Genomic DNA, 20,213 nt, shown 5'->3' with positions numbered 1-20,213 from the left:
AAAGAAAGATAATAAATTATGAGCTTCCTGCATAAGATAGAAGAAACATTTGGGTGAGTCTTGTTCTTTAGATAATATAAAGTCCGACTGGCATTGTGGCATAGAGTCTAACTGATTTACCGTTTTAGTGAATAAAAAACTGAGCAACATCTTCCATCAAGCCGTGCTAGCCCTGTGGCCTAGAGGAGAGTGAGACGTGACAATCATTGGTTCGGTTCCATATATATATAACTGCAACAATATGTCAGAATGTTCACTTTTTCTCTGCATATAGTTGTGCCCAAATACAGTAGAGGATGACAGCATGTGCCCACTGGCACTAAACACTGGTTAGGAACCGAACGCTGGTATGCTAGCAAGGATATTCAAGATGATCCCCATAGTGGAGATTCATCAGCATAGAATTATTTTATGTTTTTTTATCACTATAAAAGATAAAAAAGTATATCCTCCCATCTTTAATAAGAGAGATGTTTCTTGCTGTTAGCATGCATAACGTATACAGTAACAGAGAGACACACACACACACACACACAGTATATATTACACACACACTCACACACTCACACACACACACACACACACACACACACACACACACACACACACACACACACACACACATACTGTATACTGTAGGTATATGTATATTCATGAGGCTGTGCCATTGTGTGATGAAAAATAGGCGTCCTACATAGCATTGCAACACAAAGGTGGTGGAGTGGAGATGCACTGAGCTATAAGCATGTACTGTTTATGACCAGTAAGACTCCCTAATCGGGAGATAAGCGACCGTAGGTCTCGCTAGAAGAGGGCCATGTGAGAAATGAGGGGTGGGGTCTCCGCGTTGCCTTGGCGGACGAATAGGTACCGGCCCCGGCTCTCCCGGACGCTCCTAGGCCGAGTTAGGGCATTTTATGTGAGCTGCAGTGGAGGGGGTCCTCCACTGGGGGCGCCACCACTTTTGCATCCGTTCTGGAGTAGCAGGAGTGGGTGGTCCCCGGGAATTCCCCGTGAGCAGCCCCGTGGGGGTGGTCATTTGGTCATTTTTGCACATTTGGTATTTTTTTTACACCTGGGGGTCCCCCAGGGACCTGGGGGTCCCTGGAACTCCGGGGGTCCTTGGAGGTTGTAGTTTGGCAGGTAAGGAGTGTGTGTGCAAAATCTGGCATGGATCGGGGCAACGGTTGCGGAGATATGAGCAGGGCAAAAGTGTGACGTCTGACGTGTGACGGACGGACGGACTGACTGACTGACTGACGCACGGACACCTGGTGGAGCTTTCTGTAGTAAGTGCGACCTACGGTCGCAACAACACACTGTTTGGCTTGAAGCATCCGTCTTTGGATACAAAATGATGCCCAAAATGGTGGCCTTATTCACACTCTTACTGTAAGTTATACTCTGGAACAGTGGCTTACATCTGACAAAGGTGATAAAACACACACACACACACACACAAACACACACACACACACACACACACACACACACACACACACACACACACACATTATATATTTCCCCCCAAAGGTGACGTGTTAATTGTCATGTGAAGCTCAACCAATACCCCAGCTAACACCACTCCCAGATTTTCCACACCTCAATTACACCTCATTGGCTAAGGGCCCTGCCTTTATACTGTCTGCGACGGAACTCAAATACAATCATGCCACCTCATTGGCTAGTGGATCTGCCTTTCTACTGTCTGCGGCGGAAAATGCCAACTGTCTGCGGCGGAAACATACGGCGGAACTCACTCTATAAATAATGAGGACATAGTGTTCTCGCCTTTGGCGAGCCCACAACGAGCCCATAATAAAACAATAAAAAATCTATTTCACCGACTGTTTTACAATTGCAAACCTGTGACGTGACAAAAAAGAGTTGATTCTTTCAGATTGACAAATAGTGAAAATAGCATCACATTTTCTGCGATTATTTGGGGGGCCCACTTGCAATATCCTCACGGCCGTTGAGAACCACTGGCCTAGAAAAAGAGTTAAGGGACGGTCTTGTGACCAGAAGGCCACACAGAGTCCATCCCTGTGGATGTACTGTCACCGCTTCATTAGTTAGATGAAATACTACAAAGATGGGGGAGGGGCTGCTGGGCACTGAGATAATGGGTCATGTTATCTTTGATAGTAGTGGTCTGTTTTTATTTTTAAATTGTTCTATATTTTACATAACAAGGGATAATAATAAGAGGGTAGGATGAACATATCAACATATGAACATAAAAGAATGCCTGCTTGTAATGTTAATTATACAAGCAATTAATGGAACAAAATGGAAAATAGTAAAACAAAGTGGAAGTAAAATAAATGGATTATATTGAGTTCCATTTCATAGCATTCTTTTTTTTATCATGTCATGACTCATGTTCAGCTCCTGGGTGTCAAATAAAAGTGACGTCAGAAAACAGCAGGTTATGATGCTCCTGTCACATCTGCACACACATAACGCACACTCACGCACACACCAAATTAACCACTTGACCTTCCTCCAATCATGATCGAGAGGGGCACACCAAGGCCCGCCCCACTTGATCATGATTGGAGGAAGGCACCCACTCTATCTTGATTGGATGAAGGCTGTCACCTATACAGGAAAAACTGAAACTGCTTTTTTCTCCTCACAGAGGATTGGGCGGAAGTCCTTATATGAACCAAACACTCTATAGTAACTAACTAGTACTATATCAGAACATAGATCCATTTGGTTTTGAATTCAAATAAATCACTTTCCCTACCAAGGAATATGACACGCCCCAAAATGAATTTATGGACACATTTTGTGTGTTGCAGTGAATGAAAAATAAAAAGAAACAAGGCAGCCAAATTAACAACAGTGAAACCATATAAAACCCCCCATTCATAAACTCTCAAACAGCTCTCACAGTACAATACAAAAGTGTCTTGTGCCAACGTCAATAACACCAAAGAGCTGAATGCTGGACAACGGGAGACCCAGTGGAGTTGCAGTGGGCGTTACAGTGAGTGACCCACAATGCAGTGGGTCAGCCACTTCAAGTTCATCAGAGCATTGGTTCTCAAAGCTGGGGACCGGGGACCACCCCAGGGGTCCTCAGGGGGGGTTCCAGAGGGTTCCCAGCATAGTGTGTTAATACAGCATCACAATACTTTTAACCACTTTATCCTTGCATAAAATACGTTGGCAGATCTACGAGCACTGCTTCAGAGAACACATCACAGAGGATCTCTCTCTCTCTTTCTCTCTCTCTTGGGTGGAGCAGCACACTGGCCGGTGGCTACGTGGTGAAGGAGGCGCGGCCAACGCCTCTTTCACCTCAGGTGACTGAAGAGGTTTGGCCTGGCTCCAATGTCCTGCAGGCCTTCTAGAGAGAGGCACCCTGACCGCTAGTGTTACTGCCTGGCACGGGAACGGCATGGCCCTCCACAGCAAAGCACTGCAGAGGGTCATGCGGACACACAGCACAGCCCAGCACAGCCCAGAACAGCCCAGTACAGCGTCCATATTCGGAGACACTTTAGCCAAAAATAGCAGAGTTTTTGTGTTCAATCTGTGTTTTTAGATATTTTAGTATTTCAGCATGTACTAGTGATGCGTTTTGCATCACTAGTACATGCTGAAATACTAAAATATCTCAAAACATAGATTGAACACAAAAAATAACTCAGGATTGTGTTGATCGTGTCCCAAACAACAATAAAATAAGATCGGGTTGTCCCAGAGGTGAAATGGCCCTTTGCTAAATCCGGTGTATTCACTTAACATTTTCAAGTACTGTTCATTAAAATACAGTATCCCATCTATACTATAATTTTGCGAATGTCTGAGTGAGTGTCTGTCACAGCGTTTCTCCTCAGTGGCTGGAGCAATTGATCTGAAATCGCATCACCATTAGCATATGAACACATATGCATAGGGGGGGCCTGGGGGGCGTAGCCATTAAACAAAACGGGTATTTCTTACATTGACGCATGCACGCACACATGCACAATCAAACACGTGCACACACACACATCACAAAAGCATACAGACAGTTAAAGATTAATGGACAGTGAATATTATTAAATGAACCATGTTTTACACACAGACACAGACGCGCACGCGCACACGCGCACACACACACACACACACACACACACACACACACACACACACACACACACACACACACACACACACACACACACACACACACACACACACACACACACACACACACACACACACACACACACACACACACACACACACACACACACCTACAGTCTCATGCCAGTGTAATTATTTGATGATTGTTCTAAAATGGGTCAGCAGTGAAAAATGAATGAGATTTCCTTTAAGTACATCAGTACAGGAACAATGGATCGTTCTGCATAAACCAGCCATCACACACACACACACACGTGCGCACGCACCCACGCTGCAATTTATCATTGTCAACACTTGCCCTCAAAAAGGTGTGTGTGTGTGTGTGTGTGTGTGTGTGTGTGTGTGTGTGTGTGTGTGTGTGTGTGTGTGTGTGTGCGCGTGTAAGCATTGGTCTGTGTCAGCAGAGGTCTGGTATTTATTAAACATCTGTGCTGAACTGGACAGGACTAGCCTGCCTTCTCTCCCCCTCTGCCTGTCTGCCCTACCTCTCTCTCCATTCTACTACTATATACTATACTGTATACCATACTATTCTATACTCTCCATCTGGGTTTCTCTACCTTTCTGCTGACACAATGTACATAGGTTCTATCACTTTGATCCTCCCTCCCTCCCTCACTCTCCCTCTCCCTCCCTCTCCCTCTCTCTCTCTCTCTCTTTCTCTCTCTCTCTCTCTCTCTCTCTCTCTCTCGGATTTATTCATTGGTGTTAAATCAAATGCACATCGTTGCTGTCCGGAAGAAACCTCATATCTTCATACTCAGAGGTGGAAAAAGTATTCAAATGTTTTACTTAAGTAAAAGTATCAATGTACAAATACTCTGTTACAAGTAAAAGTCCAGAATTCAAAATGTACTTGAGTAAAAGTACACAAGTATTGGCATCAAAATGTACTTAAAAGTACCAAATGTAAAAGTACTCATTGTGCAGAATGTCCCATTTAATTTTTTTCAAATGTTTACATATCTTTTGAGAATAGCAGATCTACAAGCCCACAATGTGTCGCATTTTTTTTGATTGATTGAGTATTTTATTAGACAAAAAATGGAGAACAATACAAGTATAGCCAATACAATAAAAAAAATGTACAGTACAAGTACAGTTAAACACCCACCCTAAAAGGAACATCCCAAATAAGTCTGATGGTCTTTTTTAAGTCGGAAGTCCTTGGTATTCAATTCATGGACATAACAAATAGCAAGCAAAAAAAAGAAAAACATTAAAAAAGCATCGCAGTTATAAAAACACTTTATGTACAGGGTAGGGTTAACACTATGGGAGAAGTGATACTACCTCCTCCTCTGGCCTCCAGAAAGGTGAGTTTTCAGGGCAGTTTTGAAGGAGGCCACCGAGCTACATGTTTTAAGGGAAGTAGCCAAGGAATTCCACACTTGGGTGGCAGTGTTGTAGAAGGAGAATTTACCCATATTTGTCTTATGGGTTTGTATTTTCAGATTGTTGTGTGCACTCCCACTGGTGTTGTAGCTGTGGGTGTCGCTAGCTTTTTGGAGATGTTTGGTCAGATAAGCGGGTGCTGAGGGGATTGAGGGCACATTTGCATTGACTATTTTGAAAGTCAATCCCATTTTTAGTTTTTTAACCCCGTCTTCAACGCTGAGCCATCTTAGGCTTGCAAAATGTGTGGGGTAAACTTGGGTCATGGGCCCAAGGTCGAGAAGTAGTCGAGTACCAGGAGGTGCAAGCATAGTCAAAGAGGGACTGAATGAGGGCCCCAGCAAGAGTCCTGAGGGCACTCGTATTGATAAAAGCTGACATTCTGCCAAGGGAATCTTTGATTTACTTTTTTGATTTATATTTTAGATCGGCTATTTTCAAATGGCCAAAACATAGGGGCTGAAGTGGCTATGTACCGGTATGTAGTAATACAAATCTACAAGTAAATAAATAAAATAAGTAAAAAAAAAAGTACAGTATTTGCCTCCGAGATGTACTGTGGAGTGTGGACTAAAAGTAAAAGTATTGAAAATTGGAGATAATCAAGTAAAGTACAAATATCTCAAAATCGTACTTAAGTAAATGCACTTAATTACTTTACACCACTAACCATACAAGAGTGTCGCTCAAGTGATTGCATTGTATGTCTTCTACGTTATTCAATCAAAAGCTATTTTCGTTGAACGAACAGTGACGCTAGCTGGGTTCTTGACTGTACACTTTCTTCTCCCTAATCTCTCTCTCTCTCTGCCTGTCTCCATCTTCCCCTCTGTGCGTGCGTGCGTGTGTGTGTGTGTGTGTGTGTGTGTGTGAAAGGGCTGGTGTTGTCATCTCTATCACATCTGTGCAACTCTTCGCCTTCAAACCTGTATCTCTGTCTCTCATTTTCTTCTCACACTCCAACTATATTTAGTCTTGGCAGCGAGCTGTCACCCCTCCCCTTCCTAAACACACCTCACTCTGTCACTGACTGGGCTGCTCATTTGCACTCGCGCACAGGCACGCACGTGCACACACACACACACACACACACACACACCCTTTTTTTGAAGCACAGATGCTGGGATGTATCCATCACGTCGTCGTCGGGCGGAAACCTTGTATGTCCAAACGGTTCGTTTTGTATTAATAATTTAAAAAAATGATTTGAACGAGTGAAAATAGCAGATCTACAAGCACACAACGCCTCGCACCTTTCACTACTTTCACTACTTTAGTGCAACCCTTTTGTATGATGAAGTAGTGCTACGGGGAACAAAACATACACATTTGAAACTTGAAGATACAAGGTTTCTGCCTGACCGTGAGGATAAGCTGCACACCAATGCAGGCAGTTTGACAATGCAGCATCCACACCCATACAGTGCTCTACCGATGCTGCAAAAAATAAATACTGGGGTAAATATGGTGATGCAGTCAGTTCACCCTGCAGGACCCGGAGTTGGGGCGAAGTCACGATGGACGGAGCGGGGTCTCACACGAAACAAAACAAGCTAGCACTGTCTCTGCCAGAGAAGGTTTATGTTTTATTTATTTATTTAAATCATTCAAAGATTTCCTGATTTTTTTTTTTTTTTTACATTTTTCAAAGAATCCCCCTCCACCCCTCCCTTTCCTAAACACACCTCACTCTGTCAGTGACTGGGCTGCTCATTTGCACACTCACTCGCTCGCTCGCACGCACGCACGCACGCACGCACGCACGCACGCACGCACACACACACACACTTTTTTTGAAGCACAGATGCTCGGATGCATCCATACCCATAACGGTGTTGTCGGGTGGAAAAATTTCCAAACGGTTCGTTTTCTTTTTCACAGAATCCCCTCACCCCTCCCAACATCATCATCATACATGTTGCGTTTGTGCTACTGAGTGCGATAGGGTTTTTACAGAAAAGTATACTCCTCCCTCCCACAGTCCCACAGCACCTCCGTCACCAACAAGTGGACATGATAAAAAGAAAGTAAAAAATAAATAACAACATAGCTCTATTCTTCTCTCTTTTTGGTGCTTTGTGGCAGCTTTACAGCGCCACTGGCATATATACTACAGTGGTTTTGGTGCAGGCAGAATCAGGTGTAATTGTAAAGAATTAAGTAGCATTGTGTATAAAAAAAAACAGTGATCAGCCTCTCATAAATACTGTATAAAATGTGAATACATATTATAGCAACTCAGCCACGCTGTATAGTACGTTCAATGATCCATTTGCAAACTTGTGTGTATCAGAATGCATATTATAGAGAATAAGATACTCAAGATACCGCTGCTAAAAATAGCTGACAAACAATGGATCCGTAAGAGTCCTTTTGTAACCTCTCACAGCGTAGATCAGGTGTCCTAGAGATACAACATTGCATCAAATGGAGGTTTGTGACCTAATGCATAGCAAACTGCTCTAGCCCTGATACTGATCTCTCTTACTTCTAATATTGTCTTACACAGTTTAAATCATCCAATTTCGTACTTAAATTGAACAACTTTGGTGAGTTAGGTTTAATAAAGTGGGCATCACCAGGCTGTCAAATGTGCTTTTCATTCTATAAATTTAACACCTGCTATTTCCCAGGCCAGTGGTTCTCAAAGCTTTTCATGTCAAAGACCCCCAAATTGATACTTATTTGGTCGTGGACCCCCTTCTGAAAATGTTTTGTGCCAGGGACCCCCAGATGAGAAGATGTATATATATATGTATGTATGTACCGGTATGTACCGGTATGTATGTATGTATGTATGTATATATATGTCACGGTTAGATAGAGAAACGGTTAGATAGAGAAACGGAGCGCTCGCCGTGCGGCACGGGGCGGAACAAGCGGTCGCCACAACAACGTCCTCCAGGCGGAGCCGCTCGATTGTCCACGACATTGCAAGCGGCGCGAAGGCCAGCGGACCTTGGTCCTGCTCTTCGCCCCCGAGCGCCGCAGCGCGAGTGGTTACGAAGCCGTGGTGAATGCAATCGTTATATTTATGCCCAGGCCGTAAGGCCTGGGCAAGCTAGGCTAGGCTAGGCTAGGCTAGGCTAGTAAATAAAGAAAGAGAGTCGCAAACGAGTGACGTCAGCGCCTTCACTAGTGAATGGCTGTCGTCGCCATCTGGTGGTGATTGGTGTGTGGTGAACGACAAAACAAGCGCTCTTACCACAGTCTAACCGAGTTACCTATATATATATATATATATATATATATATATATATATATATCAATCAATCAATCAATAAATCAATCAATCAATCAATCAATCTTTATTAGCGGACTCAGGTCCATAAAACAGGGTACAAGACATAAAACAGTGTACAAGACATAAAAGAAACACAACAGGCAATAAAAATCTATAAGAAAATGTAGAAAAAATAGTACATAACTTAGACCACAGGAAAAACACAGGCATTTTAGCCAGTGTACCCTTAGTCTGGATGTATAGCGTGAACTGCTCATAAGCGTGCTTGAAAGCGCCACAATGATGCCGTTAGTAGATACATCTAAATGACACGTTTCATGAATTTGAACATTAAGTTTCTTAAAAGTGCTTTAAAAGTCCTCACTCAAGCAGTGACAAACATCTCACTAGCACTGCCCCCTCTGGGTTTTTTAAGGAGTATTCTCATAGCATCATTATATGCAACTTGCAGCCTATGCATACTAGATTTCTTATAAGATGACCATAGGTGAGCAGTATAGAGCGGTGTGCAATATGTCTTAAACAATGACACTTTCACTTTAGTAGAACATTGACTGAACTTACGAGCAATAGTGTTTGCTTGAGCATACAATTTTCTACACCGTCTAAAGATATCATCATCATCAGTCATTTGATCAGTAATAAAGTGACCAAGGTATTTGATTCTATTCCAGACGTCCAACATCAAAAAGAATAAAATAAAATAAAAATAAAATCTAAAATAGCAGATTTACAGATGACACCTATAGCAGTTTCAGCAAAGATGTTTAACCCATTTAGAACGGGTACACATTTTGTGTATCATTATTTTATGCTTTAACTATTGAAAAATAGCAGATATACAAGCTCACAGCGCGGCACCGAGTGCCGCGCTGCGAGCTTGTAGATCTGCTATTTTTTAAAAGTCGTGAACATTAGAATTTTGACCCGATTCTATAAGTGTCTTTTGAATCCTTCTAATTCTAGGCCTAAATGGGTTAATGTGGAGTGAGAACAGAGCCCTGGGCCTGAAGGACTCTGCTCGACAGGTGGGGTTAAAGTGGCGATGCATTCAAACCCCCCGATCCTCCCGCTCATCATACACTCAACCACATTCATAATGTGTAAATGCCTCAACCAATCAGTGGACTTGTGTGGTCACTAATGTAGAGAGAGAGAGAGAGAGAGAGAGAGAGAGGGGGGCACAGACAGAGACGGACGGACGAACGGACGGACGGACGGACGGACGAATGGACGGAAGCTTTGGCAATTTATTTCTTGTTATATAGCATCACGCCAATAAATCATCTTGAATTTCAATGTACTGAATTAAATTGAACATAATTAATTCAGAGAGAGAGAGAGAGCGAGAGAGAGGGAGGACAGAAAGAAAGATAGAAAAAGTGGTAGAAAGAAGAGGGAGGGAGGGGGGGGGGGGTTTGGAGCATGAAAATGACAAGAATGAGAATGTGCTGCCCCTAACCCACCCCATGTGAAGACATGCAGCCTAAAAAACACAAGCAGCCAATAGCACGCCAGATAAGGGGGTCAGGTGACCGCTTCCTTTGGAAGTGGCCGGCAAGGCCTGGTTGCTACGGTAACCGACTGGTATCCTAGAGACTGGCGAGGGGGTCTTACAGAAAGCTGAATGAAAAAGCCTTAACCCACCCAGAGAGAGAGGGACACACAGACAGAGAGAGAGAGACACACAGAGCAATAGTGTGAGCGAGGGAGAGAGAACTAGCTCTACGAGGCCAGATAAAAACACCAGACTTGAACACACAGTTGGTTCTTAGGCCTAGAATTATTGAATGCTTTAACCAGTGAAAAATAGCAGATATACAGCAAGCTTGTAGATCTGCTATTTTTGAAAAAGTCGTAAAAAATTGTGCAAATCTTTGAATATATATATATGCATTTTCAAAGCGAACGTTTGTAACTCAAATTTGCTTCTGGGGGGGTCCCTGGAACTAAATATTTTGAGATGGGGGTCCGTGGCCAAATAAATATCATTTTGGGGGTCCTTCACATGAAAAAAGTTCGAGAACCACTGACATAGTAGTCTGTAACTGAGCTCCAGTTAAGTGAAAAGGACCTTTTCTTTGACAATGGCTGGCCAGATTGCTGACATAGGTTTTTCAAAAAATCTTAGAAGGATTCAAAAGACACTTATAGAATCGGGTCAAAATTCAAATTTTCACGATTTTTCTACAAGCTCGCAGCGCGGCACTCGGTGCCGCGCTGTGAGCTTGTATATCTGCTATTTTTCAATAGTTAAAGCATAAAATAATAATACACAATACTGTGTCCCCGTTCTGAATAGGTTAAACTTTTCCCCAGCATTTATATATCGATGGCCAAAATGCAAAACCTCCTATCTGAAAAAATCACTTTGCTCGGAAAATGAGAAAACGAAAAATGTGTGTTCAACACCAAATCCTCCTATCGACAACCTGCAGATAGGAGGTTTTTACCTAGAAATAGTTGGGCTATTTTTTTGTTGTTAAATAACACTTTTTACAGCACTTAATTATGCTCCTTTTGAGCTCAAGACATTCTACAGGTCTGTTACAAGTATTACCAGTAACATTTTTTATCAACTCACCCTCTTGGTGTGGTAAAGGTTTCACCACCTGACACCAGTCATTAGCAATCAACAAGGCAATGCAGATAGGAGGTTTTGAGCTCAACATTTTGCCACTTACCGAGAGTGTAATTAAACAACAATGAGGTGAACCAAGCACTGTCCTCCACCTGAAGAGTTAGTCAAGCTGGTGGATACGGTACACCTCAAAAGACACTATTTATCCTATAGCCTGATGCCCCATTATCCCGCCTTCAGCTCAAGGAGGTTTTCTTTTAGTTCTTGAGCTTCTTGTAAAAGACGGCAGCGATGCACAGGGCAACAATACACGCGAAGGCTAAAACACCTACACCAACCCCCAGCCCAGTAGACAAATTCTCATCACGGGTTTTCATCAGTGGGGATGAGAACGGATGGCTGTTTTTCGGTTGGGTTTGGGTGACGATCTCCGGGGAGGTGATGGTGTGGAGGTGGGATGAGTCTGCCGTCTCATCCGTGTCCGTGCTTCTTCTTGTCCTGTTGTTGCATTGCATGAAGGTGCTGCAGGCACTGACCTCACATAGCCTGGTGATGCAGTGCAGGTAGTAGGTGGAGACCATCTCATCCTGCTGCTCCGAGAAGCGGAAAGCCGGGAAGGAGAAGCGGGCGCTCTGGCTGACCCCGTTCTGGATAATTTGGGTGAAGGCATCCTTGTTGCAGGGCGTTATCAGGTTGAAGAAGCTGGAGTTGCTAGGAAGCGGGGAGATTGAGGCGTAGCACTGGTCCAGGAGCAAGTTGTACTGGCCTGTCAAGTTGATGGCCTTCACCTCCACGTAGATCATTTTCCTCAGCTCGATTCCATTCTCTGGCAACACCAGGGGTTCTGAGTAGTTAGCGTCACTGAACAGTTCCATGTGCAGGGTGCTGAGGAAGCTGCCATTTTTGTCCCTCAATGCGATAGTGGAGGCGAACACATCAATCCGTGCGTTGTCGATCAGGTACTGTAAGGGGTAGCTGCAGGTGTAGAAGTACGTCAGCTCTTTTTTGTAGGAGATTGGCCCTGTGGTGTTATCATAGGATCGCACAACGCCACTGATGTTGACTGTCTGGCTGAGGTTTGAGAACCTCCTTGTGTTCATGTGATCGTTGATGGTCCTGAAGACATTTCCACAGGCATTCAGGGGGAAGTTGAAACGCACCACGGGTGGAGCATCAAGGGGTGTATCCACATGCAGGGTTCCCCTGCAGACTGGGTCGAAGATATGGTTCGTAATCAACAGTGACTCATCGTAACCGGTGTAGACAACAGGGCAGGCTTGGATTTCCAGATCGATGGAGTTGGTACCACATGACACTGCGATGTCCGTGGGTTCTTGAGGCCTCGCTTCTCCAATACTCGCACACTCATGCAATGTCAGTTGACTACTTCTTCCTATGATGGTAGTGATGATTAAAATGATGTGAAGATTCATCTTGGCTCTATAGCAGAGGTCCGCTCCCGTGTCTGGAGTCTCTGGAACGCAGGTTGATGTTGGTGATGGGTGTTCAGGAGCCTTTTATAGTGTATCTCCTTTGCCACGATTGGCTCAAGAGAAAGTTGAGCCCCCCAGCCATGGTATATAATAACAATTCCTTTGTCTTTTAAGGAGAAGGGCGGTAGCGTGGATTCTTACCCTCAGGGAAACAATCTGAAATCTGACGCATTTATCCTAATAATATCGATATCTACTGACCTGGGTCACAGACAGGCTAAGCCGCCGTGAAGTAACGTCATGAAGCACAGTAACCTACATAATGATGATTGACAGTTTTATTTACACCAAATCTTACATATCGGTCAAACGGTTTAAACACAAAAGGGTAAGCTGAGTGCCACGTGTCTGGGGTGGGGGTTTCAGACACCTACAGAAAAATAATATAAATAACAAACACATTCATACAATTTCCAATAGACAACTATTGCCAGTAACCATGGCAGAAACAACATGGTTACTGTACATGGACACTGTTACAACAAAACTACAGTAAGTGTAGGTTTAGGTCCAGTAGACATCATCTGGCTCAGACACAGATGTTGATTACCTAATGATGGAAAAAATGGTGGAAAAAATACTCAAATGTTTTACTTAAGTAAAAGTGTACACTGCAATGTAGAAATAGTCTGTTAGAAGTAAAAGTCTGGAATTGAACATTTATACTTGAGTAAAAGTACAAAGGAATTGTATTAAAATGTACTTAAAGCACCAAAAGTAGAAAGTACTCTATATGCAGACTGTCCCAAGTTTTCAAATGTATAAAATATGTGTCCCAGCATAGCAGAGGGGCAGTCATTTCGGAAAGCACAGCTTTAGACCAGCCCTGAAATTATTATTATTATTCTTTTTCTAAAATGTGATAAAGCCACAAAAGCATTTCATAAATATCAGGCTACATTTCACTTAAACGCCAGAGCTTAACTCTGCATGTAAATAAGACTTTTTTTAATTAATGTGAAGAGAAACCTCACATTTTGCAGGTTACATTTTATCTAAAAGGCTGAATTTCTCAGATCTAGTATTTCTGCATGGCATAACTCTATGAGCCATATCTACAAAACTGTTGGGTCAATCTTCACAACCAATATATCATTTTGTAGCTATGATGCCCAGCGTTCAAATGAAATGAAAAAATGAAAATGAAAAAAATTTCAATGACTAGCCCTCAGCTCAAAACCTACGAAGAAACTATAGTACCGGTAACTAAAGTTTTCATATAATTGTAGTGGAGTAAAAGTACAATATTTGCCTCTGAAATGTAGTGGAGTAGAAGTAAAAGTTTAGAAAATTGGAAATACTCCCGTAAAGTAAAATTACCTCAGAATTAGTCTGTCGCTATGCCGCTCCCCAACCCGTCCTTGTCCATACTACGTTAGCAACAAGTTACTAAGAGAGGAGCCTTGACACGCAATTACATGAGTTATATTTCGTCGTTGTCGGGTGGAAACCTTGTATGTCCAAAACCGTTTGTTTTGTATTTATCATTTTAAAATTGATTTGAACTAGTGAAAACAGCCGATCTACAAGCACACAACGCCTCGCGGTGCGAGGCGCTGTGTGCTTGTAGATCTGCTGTTTTCACTACTTTTGTATGACTAGTCCTTACCCGTTCAAAGATATGAGCTCCGAAATGATGTGCAGTGTGTGGGTTATGGGGTGTGCACTGTGCACACAGTATATGAGGGATGGAAAGTAACTTTCTGGTGCTTGCATGATAATATGTAGGAGCATCAATGTAAGAAATACCCGTTTCGTTTAAAGGCTACAGAGATACTGTGTACCGATCTACATGACAACATCTGAAAGAGGGCCAGCCAACACCCTCCCTATGACTGCTCACAGTCACGGAAGCTTGCCTTGGCAAGCTGTGCAACGGTTGCTGAGCTAGCATTGGACAAAAGCTTTTCGGGAGGGGCATAGCTACAGGCTAATTGTACTTGATTACATGGCACGTTACTTTCCACCACTGCCTATAATGACATTCAACACCACTGTGAGTGTGGCACAGAGGAACAGATAGCAGACCATATCATTCTGGAATGCCCCACGTGTGGGGCTCCTAATGGGACGCATGGCCTGCTGTCTGTGGACCATGACACAGTGACACAGCTCCTGAAGGTGTGCCCAGATATATAGTCCGGGTGAACCCCTCCCAGGACGGAGGTGGTAAAAGGATAGCCCCTCGGCCCAGTACCTACGGAGGTGGTAAAAGGATAGCCCCTCGGCCCAGTACCTGGGGGAGTATAGAGATTAAAAATGACCTAACCCAAACGACAGAGAGAGAAACTAGAACTAACTCCACGTGGAAATTCACTGCAATCAGTTATGATGCCGTCACGTCCGCGCAGCGGACATGGGACGTTGACTGTCCTCTTTACGTTTCAGAGTTATTATGATGTTTCTGACAACTTTTCGTATTTGGTTTTGGACTTATTGGGACTGTATCTCTCTGTTCACCATGGTATGTATGTTATTTTGTACACTGTTGTGAAATGTTTCTGCCTTTCAGTATAATCTGTATTTGTCTAGATTACTGTTCCGTTTGGTTCTAGTTTTCAGCGTTGCCTTGGTGTTCTATATCTTATTTTGTATTGTTCTCTACAAGATCAAGTCTGCTATAGTATGACAAAGTAGGGCATTCATTTACAAAAAATAAATAAATAAGAGAGATAAGAGGTTTGCCCGACAGAAACGATTCCCAAAACACGGCGCTCCCGTTGAGAAACTATTGGATAACACAGGCTGCTGCACTCAGACAAACATGCCTCAGCTGACAGACAGTCCCTAATGGGACGAACAGGAGAAAACGTGTTCACATTCACAAGACTTGATTGTCCCCTGCAAGAGACAGAAATGTGTCTTTGAGAGAGAGAGAGAGAGAGAGAGAGAGAGAGAGAGAGAGAGAGAGAGAGAGAGATGGGGATAGAGTGATGGACAGAGATGAAAAGAGAAAGAAGGCCAGTGAAAGAGGTTCACAATGACAGAGAGAGAGATTGAGAGAGAGAAAAGTGAGACAGATTGAGAGAGAGAGAGAGAGAGAGAGAGAGCAAAAGCAAGGAGCGACAGAGCCAGAGAGCCAGAGAGAGAGAGAGGAGAAAAGGAGAGAGAACAGGATGGAAATGAAACACCCTAACTGCATATTACACACCCTAGAATTGGACACACACACACGCACACGCACACACGCACACACGCACACACACACACACCTAAATATAACTAAAGCGTGTATGTCTGCATTAGAGCTGTGAGGCCATTAGAGATAAGAGCTGTTGAATCACATTATCTTATTTTCACAGCCACACACACACACACACACACACACACAGACACACACACACACACACACACACACACACTTTTCAATTTAACACACACACACACACACACACACACACACACACACACACTGATACACACGCAAATGCACGTGTGTGCAGCACACAGCGTAGAAATGTTTGTGAATCATCTCAGCGGTGTGTGTGTGTGTGTGTGTGTGTGTGTGTGTGTGTGTGTGTGTGTGTGTGTGTGTGTGTGTGCGTGCACGCGTGCGTGTGCATGTAGAGTGCGCTAGCTGGCAGGCACTCCCAAACTGTCCCTTCACCGTGGGTCTAAATCCCAAGCGTACAATCGCAGGGTTTCCCAAAAGATCATCTTATACTGTGGTGTGCACGTGCATGTGCATGTGCGCGTGATGGCACAAGCTGATCTGTGGGAAGACTTTAACCACTCGAAGCCCAGCATGCCCATTATTGAGGGAACATTCACCAACAAATAGCCAATCTACAATTTAACTCATTTATGAGAGCGCTATTTGAGCAGAGAGGCACTTTGCATATCGTAGTTGTCGGGCAGAAACCTCTCATCTCCATATTTTGATCACACTACAGCAGGGTTCCCCAATTAGTTTTCCCTAAGGGCCGAATTATGTCTAGGGTACCAAGCTGAGTGCCACAACATTGAAGGGGGCGACGGTGGCGTTCCCGCTACTCCAGCGACAGTTCAAATATCGTCGTTGTCGGGTGAAAATCTTGTATGTCCAAAACCGTTTTGAATTTATCATTTTAAAAATGATTTAAATTAGTGAAAACAGCCGATCTACAAGCACACAACGCCTCGCGGTGCGATCAGCTGATCAGCTGTTTTCACTACTTTTGTGCGACAGCCTTGTATGATTTGCAAAAGAACATACAAATTTGGAGATACGAGATTTCCACCCGACAACGACGATATACTAGTGTTGTTGCTGCTCTTATACCACCATTATTACTGGGGTTGGTGTGGGCCAGACAGTAGCCCCCCGCGGGCCGCAAATGGCCCGCGGGCCACCTATTGGGGAACCCTGTACTACAGCGTCACACCAAAGCATCACAAGTAGCAGACAGGGCTGTCACAATTATTACAAAATCGTCTAATCGTAATTATTTGACACAATCGCAATTATTTTTCATAATCGTCATAATCGTTTCCATGTTGAAAAATGTTCATATATATCCACCTGTTTCCGCGGGAGTTTACTGGAGATTATTTGGACCTGTTTGGACCACAATTCCGGTTTAACAGCAGACATATAAGCTGACGTCGCGTCGCAGATGCAGCCCGTAATGAGCTTGTAAATCACACTCGGCTGCGGCGCCGGAAGCTCGGTACAGCGTCTGCGCAATGCACTATGGGGCGTTGGAAAGTTGTGGATATATTTTTTAAGTAAAAAATAGTGGAAATAGTAGATCTACAAGCTCACAATGCGTCGCGATGTGACGCGTTGTGAGCTTGTAGATCGGCTATTTCCACTATCAATGTTCTTTTTTAAGTATTAAGTTGTCAAATATGTCAGTGATTTCTTTGTATATTTAGGTTATGTGTCATATCTACCATGTACAACTTCAAAGCCTAAAATAATATTTTGAGTGACAATTAATCGTCATGTAAAATGTCCTAATCGTGAAAGCCCTAGTAGCAGATATGCGAGCTCGAAACTCTTTTCGAGCTTGTAGATCTGCTACTTTTGCCTTTTTTTTATCCTCACATGTACAGATAGATAGATAGATAGATAGATAGATAGATAGATAGATAGATAGATAGATAGATAGATAGATAGATAGATAGATAGATAGACATTTTTATTTAAGTGTCCAGCACCAAATGATGCCCAGCCCACACGGGCTTACAAGACACTCACAAACATAATACATACAGTACATACACCATACACCACAGACAAAAATGCTTAAGAAGAACACATTGATTGATTGATAGTCCATTGATAGTCCATGCTGCTATTTAAGGGTACAATGTTCTCCAACGCAACTGCCATGCCTTCTCTATGAATTTTGCCAGAACGAAAAATTCCTTATTAAACAACAGCGTAACATAGAACATTCAGACATCCAAAACAAATCTGGATTTTTGGCTTGCATTTTTTCAAATAAGGAATTTCTTAGGTCATGATACAGTGGACAGTGAAAAACAAAATGAAACTCATCCTCCACAACTCCCAAATCACAAAGAACACACAAACAATAACAGTTTTGGACTAAAGTACAGTATGTACAGTATGAGGTTTCCACCCCTGCAGAGATGATATGGATATCATGATGCCCATTATAGTGCACAGCATGCACACAGCGTTTATTGACACGCTGTGCGCTCGACATCGATCAACCGTTGCTGTGCTTGAATGTTCGGTCATTTGTGTTATCAGGACAAATAGCTTACAGGGTTTCCTGCAGGAAAAGAAACCTGGCCAGGTGGCTGGCGAGGGGGGACTCATAGGTGGCGCAGCGCAGCGTGGTGTAGGCCAAATGTGACGTCCATCTACTGCAGTTCCGAAACACAAAATGTACTATAGTGGTTTAAACCCATTTAGAACGGGTACACATTATTGTGTATCATTATTTTATGCTTTAACTATTGAAAAATAGCAGATATACAAGCTCACAGCGCGGCGCTGTGAGCTTGTAGATCTGCTATTTTTGAAAAATCGTCTTTTGTATCCTTCTAAGGTTTTTTGAAAAACCTATGTTTCTGTGTCAGCAATCTGTCTAGCCATCGTCAAAGAAAAGGTCCTTTTCACTTAACCGGAGCTCAGTCTGTTCTTGAGAGACTACTATGTCAGTGGTTCTCAAACCTTTTCATGTGAAGGACCCCCAAAATGATATGTATTTGGCTATGGACCCCCATCTCAAAATATCTAGTTCCAGGGACCACCCAGAAGCAAATTTTCAGTTACAAACGTTCGCCTTGAAAATACATATATTCAAAGATTTGCACAAATTTTCACGACTTTTGCAAAAATAGCAGATTGTATATCTGCTATTTTTCACTGGTTAAAGCATTCAATAATTCTAGGCCTAAATGGGTTAAAAAAAATCGATATATCTTCTTTTCCGCGCACCGTTAAAGCCCCGGTGAAGTGGGTGAACACTCTCCTGTGACGGTGGGCTATGCATCTTGGCCAGGCGGTAAAGATTTCAGCCCGGGCGCACCGCCGGGCTAATAAAGTGCTGCCGGAAACCCTGGCTTAGCTGAAATAATGGTAGACAAGTGCTTCTCATGGCTGTGATAATGATTCAACGTCGGGTCGTAAATTACCGGGTTGTCAGACATAACCAGGCGGATCAAAAGAGAAGTGCTCCTCTTCCAAAGTTGAACCGTTTCCAGCTTGAAGCACCCAGGGCGTCGGGAGTAGGGTTGGGATCCTTTATAGGATTATTACGATTTTGATTCCTTAACGCTTCCCCTTTAATTATTCCTATAGGGGTTTCCCAATAGGAACCTTCCAGGTCTATAACTCTGAGAGTGTACAACTGGAACCAAATGGACCTAGCTGTCATGGTGGTCCTCGAAATGAAACAAGTTTGAGAACCATACAGTATGTTGGTATTGTAATGTCTCTGACAGTGTGATAAAACCAGTTCCTGAAACGTGTGATGGAACCGATTCAGAGTTCCTCAATGTTGGATCCGGTTCCAGATCCAAACCCTAGTGTTGTTCTGTGCTGGGAAGAAGAGCGCCCCCAGCGCGTCTTTACCATAGAGATGCATGGCAGACTGATGTCTTTACCATAGAGATGCATGGCAGACTGATGTCTTTACCATAGAGATGCATGGCAGACTGATGTCTTTACCATAGAGATGCATGGCAGACTGATGTCTTTACCATAGAGATGCATGGCAGACTGATGTCTTTACCATAGAGATGCATAGCAGACTGATGTCTTTACCATAGAGATGCATGGCAGACTGATGTCTTTACCATAGAGATGCATGGCAGACTGATGTCTTTACCATAGAGATGCATGGCAGTGTGTCTTTACCATAGAGATGCATGGCAGACTGGTGTCTTTACCATA

At 43.3% G+C, this 20,213-nt stretch overlaps 2 protein-coding genes across 3 annotated transcripts in view; both read right to left on the bottom strand.

The window, feature by feature from the left end:
• The window catches only part of LOC308294783 (guanine nucleotide-binding protein G(o) subunit alpha), a gene marked incomplete at its 3' end in the record, with an annotated part of 183,778 nt that overhangs the window by 65,470 nt on the left and 98,095 nt on the right, over nt 1-20,213 (bottom strand). The window lies entirely within an intron of this gene.
• LOC308293609 (zona pellucida-like domain-containing protein 1) lies at nt 11,624-12,799 on the bottom strand (the record flags this gene model as incomplete). The annotated part of the gene is made up of 1 exon (XM_080736196.1): nt 11,624-12,799. One exon carries the CDS (start codon nt 12,797-12,799, stop codon nt 11,624-11,626), a length of 1,176 nt encoding a protein of 391 aa, XP_080592322.1.

The sequence above is a fragment of the Nannobrachium achirus genome (assembly GCF_963921795.1).
Source record: "Nannobrachium achirus genome assembly, chromosome: 11".
Lineage (NCBI taxonomy): Eukaryota > Metazoa > Chordata > Actinopteri > Myctophiformes > Myctophidae > Nannobrachium > Nannobrachium achirus.
This window is presented reverse-complemented; position numbering and strand designations above follow the sequence as displayed.